Raw genomic sequence first — 9,614 nt, 5'->3', positions numbered from 1 at the left:
GGGATTTTATGACAGTCCACTTCGTGGCTGCAGTTTAAATATTTGATATAGATTTGGTGGGAGTGAGTTTTAGCTCAGATAGGCTGAGTACAGACATCATGTTTGTTTCCCCAGACAGTGTAGTATGTTATGCGTGTCTTGATTTTTTTCCTCATTTAACCAGTACATTAACCTTTGTGTTATCACATCTCTATAACTCTGTTATCATACGAGCAATAAAAAAATAAACCAACGCAAAAAAAAACAACCCCAATCCGTCTTTCACTGCAGAACTGTGTCAGCTGTTGTACATGCTGTGTTTCTGATAAACACATCTCACACATGCTTTTTATTACTGCATATCTGGCTGTCTGATCACACTAACAGAGTGAATGAAAGAATGAACCTGCTTTTAGATTAGATTTTGACATTAGCTTGTTTAAAGCTATTGTAATGTCATTGTGTAGAAGGTTTTCTTTTTAACTGAAGACGGGAAAAAGAAAAAGAAAAAGAAGAAAGAAAAGAGTCCCAATCACTAAGTCTGATGATATTTATTGATCAAATGTTACAGTTTCACTGCTACACCATACAAAATACAAACGTTTGTTCATACAAGCGCTGCTTGTAGTCGTCTACTCTACCTATGAGTCTTGATACTGATATTTGATAAATGAATGACCCACTATGGCGATGTAGTTCTTCACAAACTCACAACCTACTCAGTTACAAAATGATTAAATAACACACAGAAAAGCCTTTCCCCTCCCTAACCGTTTCACTCAAACTGTTGTACTCATGTGGTGCCCTCTAGTGGCACAAAGCTCCTGCCGCCTTCTTTTAAATAAATTGTTCTCCACCGTCACAGAAAGGGGAGCAGGTTTCATGCTGTCAATGTGGACGAAGGTCAGACACGAAAGAGGTCTCATCCACCCATACATCGTTCTGCTAAAATAGTGCCTGCAGTAATACACAGTCTTCCTGCTCTTAGGCAAAGACTGAACAGATGCTCACCCGTCCCTAAAGCAGCCCAGCAGATCACAGTAACACTAAAAAGAGTGATAAATAGCACTATCCATATCCTGGTAGGAAGCAGCAAATTTGATTTAAATACTTTGATGTCTAAAGTATGAGTAACAGACTGAAGAATAAAAAAATAATATGTGGAAGCTATTTCCTGGTAAAACCCAAACAAACCTACCCCACCTTGCCCAGGTTGAATTTAGCTGTCCATATAAACATGACAAACTTCCAGAAAAATGTCATTTCTGATATGCAAGACATGCAGAAGTAAATAATAAATACAACAAAACCCCTGAAATAAAGACATTAAAAAAAAACCAAAAAACTAAATTGTACCTTGCCCATCCTTCACGCTCGGATTATTAATGTATCTCCAAACTGCTAAACCGCCTGATTACACTGCGATCATGTACATCTAAACAGGAAATGACAGGACATAACCGAATCAGACATAAGGCCAACTCTTGAGTTGATAATCCTGATATAGTTAATAAATAATCCTGAAATGGCTCGCTATCCAGAGCATACCAGGTCGGCAAGTCCAAACTTCTTGCATCCACAGTTGAAATGTACGTAAACCCAGATTTTCATACCCGTTTGCATAAGATAATAGCAGGAACTTAAACACTGAGGTTCTGCTGAGGTTGTGGAGGCATGTTCTGGGCGTCTTAAAAAAAGGTGTTTAAAAAAATATCTCTATATTGTGCTTCCAAGTGTTACTTAAATTCTGAAGGACACATACAGTGTGACACTGGTGGTGCAACTTAATCCACAACTCCTCACAATGACGTCTTGACGAAACAAATCGCAACATGCATGACCTCCACAATGAAAGAGGTTATAGCCAGACCAGCGATGAGCAGCGCAGCCGGACAAGTCCGCTCAGTGCAGTGGATTAAAGCCAGTGTCGGGTGCATCCCCTAATATCAGTGTGGTGTGGCTAAGCGTGGGTGAAGGAGAAGCCAGACGGAAGGCTGGATTGATCGAGTGCAGTGAGTCCCTCTTGTTGCTTCGGCTGAACGGGGGGCATGCAGTGGCCGCTGACTGGCGAGCTTGCTGCTGTGTGCAGCCAACAGACGGCGAAGGCTCTGAGGTTGGGGCTGCGCGGCTAGAAACATTCAGGACCTGAGGGGTAGTCTTTGGGGTCCCGGGGGAGCAAAGGACAGGAAAGTCTGAGGAGTGGACCACCCTCTCCAGCACATCCTTTGTGCTCTGAGTGCACTGCGTGAAGAAGAAGAAGAAAAAAAAGAGCAAAATCAGGAAAGGCAGGAGCAAAATGTGTTAAAAAAGAAGCCAAGCTGCGAATGGCATGAGAGTAAAAACAGGACAGGCGTGTACACAAAATTCTGCAATCTGATTTAAGGAATTAGTTTGGAAGTCATAAGAAAAGTGAAAGCAATGGGAGCTCTGATGGCAGCGCTGTGATAAGATGGAGAAGCTTGGAGGACGTGAGTTCGATGCAGAAAATGCAATTAGAAGGCAGCCAAATATGGCAAAAGGTTTACAGATGTGCACGGAGAAGCTGCTTCCTGTCTTTTCTTCTGGCTTGAATTGGGAGCAAAAAGGAGGGTAAAGATTATGCAGACTTGTATTCGACTGCGTCTCCGTGCATCTCATGGCAAAGAGGAAAGAAAATCAACTGTTAAGAGGTGGGTGAGTCAAGCAAATGTTAATGAATGGTAGTGAAGCATGCATATTCACAAATATTATTCACACCATCACCACAAACCAGTAACAATATCTGCTCCTGTTTAGCTTTATATTCAAAACCACAGAGATGGCAGCTACAGCAAACAGAACTGCAACTGTAATGTGAAGGACGGAGGCACACAGCAGAGGCAAGTGAAGAGATGATGGGAGTGGTTTAAGGTTCAACCCTAGTCTTACCATCGACCATCTATATGCAGCAGTGACCTTCAGGCTGTGCAGGACAAAGAAAAGTCCTGACAGTTCTCCTCCTGGCAGGGTGGATACAGTACAACACTGAGTGTTAACGCTTTTATATAGACAGCAAAGTTACAGGCGTATATACACACACGTGTTCATTCAGAAGGACAACACAACCCCCTCATTCCCAAAGAAAAAAAAAAAACTCAGACAGGCACAAAATAAAAAGTAAACAAATCTCAAAATACAAAAATACTGTTTATTTAAATACACAAAAAAACAAAACTGTTATTGTACGAGTGCAAAAAATAGAAATTCTTTTAAGATTATGGCTAATAACCTGCATTTGATAAAATAATACACAAATATATTCAAGGCATGATTTACCAAACACACTAAAGGAAAGCAGCAATTCTGTCCATCAACTGTCATTACAGCATAAAACCAGACTTGCAGCAGACAAAACAACATGTTGAATTCTCTGGCAAAAATAACCACATATTAAGGTGTTTAGTGTAAACAGCACAAATTAACCGTTATGTACATCTGCAGGACTCAGTGGTGATTTTAACGCATAGTTAACTGGTCATGATGCCAAACAGTTAAAAGAAACTTCACTGGTGAGTTTTCGATTTAGTTTCTTCTTAGTTTCCTTAATCAGTTCTGCAGTGACTGTCTGGCTCTGTGTTGTGGGTCAGTTCTGAACCATTAAAACTCAGCTCTAGTGAAGCTGCCGTTAAAAGCCAAATGCTAACCACCCACTTTCAAATAAAAAAAACTAAATAGATACAGCTTCTCTCTGGCAACAATAAAAAGCGCAGCTCTGGCCACTTTGCATTTGAGGAACCATAGCTGGAAGTTTGAAGGATGGAGGAGCAACACATTGGGAACTATGGGACAGTCAGTATTTGGGAGGGATCACAAGGTTTTTAATCCCTACCATGTTTGCATCATTCTTGGCCCTGAAGGGGGGCAGCTCTATATCTGAGGCAGACGCAGCAGGGATCGGCTCATCCAGAGGAAGGAAACCTCTTCTGTCGATCAGACTGGAAACCAGAACACAAGATTGTTATGATCCACCAGGGTGTAAACTGCATGTGTACTTTAACACCATTCAAGTCTCTGCAATGATACAGCTGCAACAATGCACAACTACATGACACCATGCTGCCACTGTATACAAAAATGGCCTGAACTAATACAATGACTTATGGTCAGAACCTAAGAGTGAATCCCAATATTTACAGTGACTTGGAACACTCAGAGTCACTGCTGAATCTGCTTTAAACCATTACACCATTGGCAGGATGAAGCCTCGATGCCACTGGTGTAATGGTTGGCAGGATGGATCCATGCATTCGTGCTGTTTACACCAAATTCTGACCCTCCCATCTAAATGTTGCAACAGAATTCAAGACTCATCGGAGCAGATTACATTTTTCCAGTCTTTTATTGTTCAATATTGAACTTCTGTGAACTTCAGCTTCCTGTTTTTAGCTGACAGAAGCAGCAACCCGTGTGGTTTTTTGCTGCTGTGTCAGGTTCAACGTTTTATGTGTTCAGAGACGCCCTTCTGCTTAAACTCCGTGACTATTTGAGTTACTATTGCTTTCCTAGCTTTAAGCAGTCTGGCTATTCTCCGCTAGCATCACCGAGGCATTTTCACCCACAAGACTGCCGCTCACTGTATATTTTCTCTTTTTTGGGACCAGTCTCTGTAAACCATACAGACTGTTAGACATTTGCATCAACAGGCTAAACAAACAGTGTGTCCGGTGAACTCTCCATCTACCAAAACACAGCAAGAGGTAGTCATGTCAAGATGAAAACACATTTTATAGTAGCAGAAGCTGCTCTAAATCAGCACATACAGATATTAAACGAGATGTGAATGAACATGTTCCCTGGAATACAACAAGACATCTGCTAATCAGAGGGCAAGTTTGGAGGGTTATCCATGCAGCCAACGGCGGGGTACCAAATCTTAATATGACCTAAAGCATCAAAAAGCTCAGAGGCCGCTTTGTGTTTCTAGACTGCGAGTTGTTAAGGTGATTAGTGAGACACAAGGGTGAACTTGATGAAAATGTGTGAAGTGATGAGGAGGACGTCTTTACTCACCTCGGAGGCATGGGGCCGCATAACGTTACGCAGCAGTTAGTTATAATGCTGTTATAAGTGTATGGGTTTTCAGACTCCTCTGCACCCCTTTTACTTGACCAGGATCCCTTTATCTGCATGACAAGTAAGCTGTGAGCTCCACCGTTTTCAGCATTTTATGTGTATTTTAACAAAAATCAAACAATCGTGAATTCAGCTTTGCCACGTCAGAATAGCACTACTCACATCTTCGTTTGTGGTGAGATTAGAAGCTACTAAGTAGGTGTGAAAGCCTGAGAGGCCCAAAATAGACCAGATGGAGAAGAAACAAATCACCAACTCCACCACAGTGCACAAAGAAAGTCAAGGTATAATATCAGTTGTTGAAATGGTAACCAAAGATCCATGATGTTTAAAGATAAACAACTGTCATTCATGCATGTCTGTAAATTGAAAATATCTCCCCACTGCTACATTCAAATCTGTGTTGAGCATTTTTCCCTTCAAAATAATCTAAATATCCCAAATACCTTAGCTACTATAAGTATATAAGTCAGTCTTTACAGAAAAAAAAAAAAAAAAACATGCTAGGTATGTCTCTTATTTAGACACAGAAATGTTTCGGGCAATAACATAATGTCTTATATGTAATACACAGCATGTGGAAATCAATCCACAGTCATCTGTGACTGTGACTAATGGTTACGGCTATAATTGTCTCATGAGACATGAGGCAGCAAACTTACTAATAGACAGCAATCACACTAAAAGCACCTCTAACACTCTTATCCTATTAAGGGTGGGCATAAGCTGAGGAGTAGCGGGAAGTGCTTCGACTGTCTAACACAGCAGAGTGACAGACAAAGGATATCTTGCAGGGCTCTCTTCAATGGCTTGAACGAGGCTTTTACCTTCTTGAGAAACTGGAGAGAAACATCAACATCAGAGACAGAGGCATGTTAAAGTCTTTGCTGGTAACGTGACAGATACTAAATGTGTTTAAGTACTTACGCAGGGTGATGTGTGTGATGACACAGCCAAATATAAAAGACGTGAGAAAAGACAGGGAGATGATGAAGCTGTAGAAAAAGCGGTAATTGCGTTTTCCCACACAGTTTCCCACCCATGGACAGTGGTGATCAAATCGTTCTGGAGGGGAAAAGAAAGCAAAGAAAGCATAAAGTTACAGTCATTAATTTCAGTGACAAACTACAAATCTCTGTGGATCAATCTAGTGGATCTTTTACAAAATTTCTATCTGCATTGACACATCACACGCCCATTCATGTAAAGTGGAAGCAGAGAGCGAGAGGGCTGGTTAAAAAAAAAAAACAAACTACAAAATGATCAACACAGTGGCAAAAAGTAACACCAGAGGTTTCTTAGCTGGGACAGAGAAAAGGGTGGACTTGTTACTAAAGGTAAAACGTCACCACGAAGCATTCACAGCAGCAGAAAACACAAACCTGGACTCATCTCAGAGCAAATACAGCAACATAAGAGCAAACCAGGAGCATTATGGAGAAGAACAGTAAAGTGATAAAAGCTGTATGAGCCTAAGTGTTACATTTACCCTAATTTAATGACTGATAAAACTTAATCAGGCAGCAATCTTGGCTGTCTGAGCTTTATCATTTTCAAACTAAAAGAAAAAAAAAGAAAAAAAAAGGGTTTTCCAAGAAAAGTGGTGTCAGCAGTGTTTCCCAGCAGATCTGTACGGAAACATAGAAGGCATAACACAGAAAAAGTCATTCATTTAGGTTGTATCCTAAGAAATGAGGAACAAAACTCCCAACTTCCTCAATGTGTGCATAAGTGATTTCAAAAGTTTAAGTAAAATTGTAGAAAACCCAATCAAACTAATAATCTTTCCAACCTTTCACAATAAAGCGCCATCGTAGTGGTACAATCCCTTCACAGGGAGCAATGTGAGGGGAAGGTACTGAAATTTAGGACTGAAAATACAGTAACCTTTGTAGAAACAAAAATTATTATTTAATTATGTACTCCCTGAGAGTTTGTTAGGAATAAATTCTGATTTAAAACCACTGCCTGCCAAAAACCTACAGCTCATGAGGCAGATTTATGAGCTTTTCTTTATGGCATACATGGAGAAGTAACAGTTGTTACTATCAAACTCTTTATTTTACTAAAATAATGACCAAATGCTAACCACCCACTTTCAACTACACAGATCCTGCATATATGGCTAAACTGATTTGGCTACTTTAAAAAACAAATGTCAGGTCATGTGTTTATGGGTTTCACTTCTTTTTTTTGTAGGCTCTTGGTAAATTTGAGGTTTCAGGCTATTGTAAGTATAATGTTGGAACACGCTCAAGGAAATGTATTATCATTCTGATATTTAAACATTAGTGTTCCCCACTAAGATAAGCTTCATTATCATTGTAAGCACAACCATAGAGGCAAACATAAACAGTCATACTATTAGAATGAAACAGTCATAAAAAAAAAAAATGTTCTATTCAATCATAAATAAATGAGTAATAATCCTAATAAAAGCAGCTTTAAGAATGACATAGGTAGGCACTGGATATAATAGCAATATTGCACTTTGCACTTAAGGTAGATGGATTTGGGATTCCATGTGTAAGTTTATTCTCACCTACACAGTTGTCGCACAGGCTGCAGTGGGAGGTGCGAGGAGGGCGGAACATCTTACAGGTGAAGCAGTATTTGAGCTTTACCACCTGCTGGTTGATGAGGATCTCCTTTGTCCGCGGAGGAGGGCGGTATGTAGAGGATCCTGAGGTATCTTAAAATAGACATGTACAAGGGGGAGACACTTCTTTAAGGTGTTTGCATTTCAGCAAAACAGCTCAACCAAGTAACTTCATAAAAATGGGGAAGTCAGTAGAAATCAGACTATACCAGGCCTTTGTGCTCTTCAACCATGACCCAGAGTAATCAGCTTAGGTTTGCAGCTCAGCAACAAACATGTCCCTCAGACACCCCACCCCACCCCACACACACACACACACACACACACACACAGATGGAAAAGCTCTTTCATTCCATCTGTCCCACAGTGAGTAAGCTGGAACTACATATGCCTCACCTATCTGCCGCTCTATGTCTGCAGCTTCATCTGGAGTGGCTCTGGGTAAAATGCCTGGATCGGTAAAGCTGGTTCTCAACAGGGAGATGGCCACAAACACAAAAAGCACCCCGCCGATCACAGGTATGAAGATGGTCAGGTGCTTCACCAGGAACGGGCAACTATAAATGTATATTCACATAAAAAGGGGGGTATAAACTCAGACGTCACAAGACACCCTCGAAAATAAACACGTACATTTCGACTCACTCAAATGCAAAGAAAAGGCCACAGGTGACAACAATAAGGCCCATTGTCAGAGGAAGGATACCGCTCTGTCGGGAAAGAATGAGTCGCCCGTCGCAGAAAAACCTGTTCTTCCCGGGGAACACTTCCCATTTCCTCCGGGGCGACTGTGCCTTCTTCTCCCCGAGATTCTGCGCCGACAGCGGGGTCACCGACAGTGCCTGTGGATCTATCTGCTGGTACTCGCAGTTCTTCATCGTGTAAGCGGTTCGGAGGTAGCTAAAGGCACACACAGATAGACCTCTCTTTTCTCGTCGTGTTTCTTCTTTTAAAAAACGACAGTCCTCTCAAGGGTCAGTCAGTGTAACTTTATATTTTGCTTCTTACTTTCCCATCATGAAAGCTAACACTAGCTAGCGTACCAACAAAGGCATTCTTCTCCGTAGTTCACAGTCTGAATCAACCCCCAGGTTGGCGCGGGGTTAACTACCATGTTTGGTAGTTAAATTAAAGCCAAACAGAAATATGACTGCCCATACTGTCAAATTAACTAGCCTCAATTAAAAATTCAACCCTCACAGAGGAGCTTCCACTCCAACGTCTTCACGGGAGTTCCTTTTTCTTTCACAGTCAGCTACCGTACGTCATGGCGTCATCGTAACGTCATCACGTACGTCCTGATGATCCATAATGGGGAAAACGCGTCTACTCTGCACGGAGATGACAGGAAGATCAGTGGCAGGCGCGATGATAATCTGTTTTTATTGACACAGGCTGTGTTTTCTCTATACTAATTTATACCCGTGCCGAAAATAACATTAAAAAATGTTGCATAATTTGTTTAAACAAACATTTGTTTAAAATATGACATTTTTGTTTCAGTGTGTTTGTGATTAGGTTAATGAAAGAAAAATTGTATTTAACAAAAAAAAGCAAATCATCTTCCTTTAGTGCCTCCATTTCACCCTGTCTTATCCTTAACACCCTCTAATCACCTCATTATGCCCTTCTAGATCCACAAATCTTCTCTGTGGTCTTCCTCATGCCCTTCTGCCTAGCAGCTCCATCTTCAACATCCTTTGTCCAGTATATCCACCACCCCTACTATCCTTTCTCTGCCCTGCCTCTCTAACTTTGTCTAACTGCTTTCGTTATCTCTACTCTTTATATCTCTCCTTCTCATTCACACACACATATTCTGTCTTGCTTCTACTGACTTTAATTTCTCCCCTCTCCAGAGCATACCTCTACCTCTCCAGGCTCTCCTCCACTTGCTCCCTACTCTCACTACAGGTCACAATGTCATCTGTGATCATAGTCCATG

The 9,614-nt window shown here is 41.1% G+C and overlaps 1 protein-coding gene across 1 annotated transcript; it reads right to left on the bottom strand.

Moving 5' to 3' along the window:
• Positions 1-514: 514 nt before the first annotated feature.
• Positions 515-8,997, bottom strand: zdhhc18a (zDHHC palmitoyltransferase 18a). Its single transcript, XM_085291225.1, has 9 exons — positions 8,315-8,997; positions 8,066-8,226; positions 7,613-7,762; positions 5,998-6,135; positions 5,858-5,909; positions 5,233-5,335; positions 5,008-5,120; positions 3,827-3,932; positions 515-2,220 (listed from the first exon to the last, which is right to left on the bottom strand). The coding sequence occupies exons 1-9, from the start codon at positions 8,545-8,547 to the stop codon at positions 1,882-1,884; spliced, it is 1,395 nt and encodes a 464-aa protein (XP_085147351.1). The 5' UTR covers positions 8,548-8,997; the 3' UTR covers positions 515-1,881.
• Positions 8,998-9,614: the final 617 nt, after the last annotated feature.

This window comes from Mchenga conophoros, linkage group LG11 (genome assembly GCF_057382185.1).
Source record: "Mchenga conophoros isolate Kocher_MC1m ecotype Shallow Benthic linkage group LG11, M_conophoros_male_GT1.1, whole genome shotgun sequence".
NCBI lineage: Eukaryota > Metazoa > Chordata > Actinopteri > Cichliformes > Cichlidae > Mchenga > Mchenga conophoros.
The sequence above is the reverse complement of the archived record's forward strand: the minus strand, read 5'-3'. Positions and strand labels throughout refer to the sequence as shown.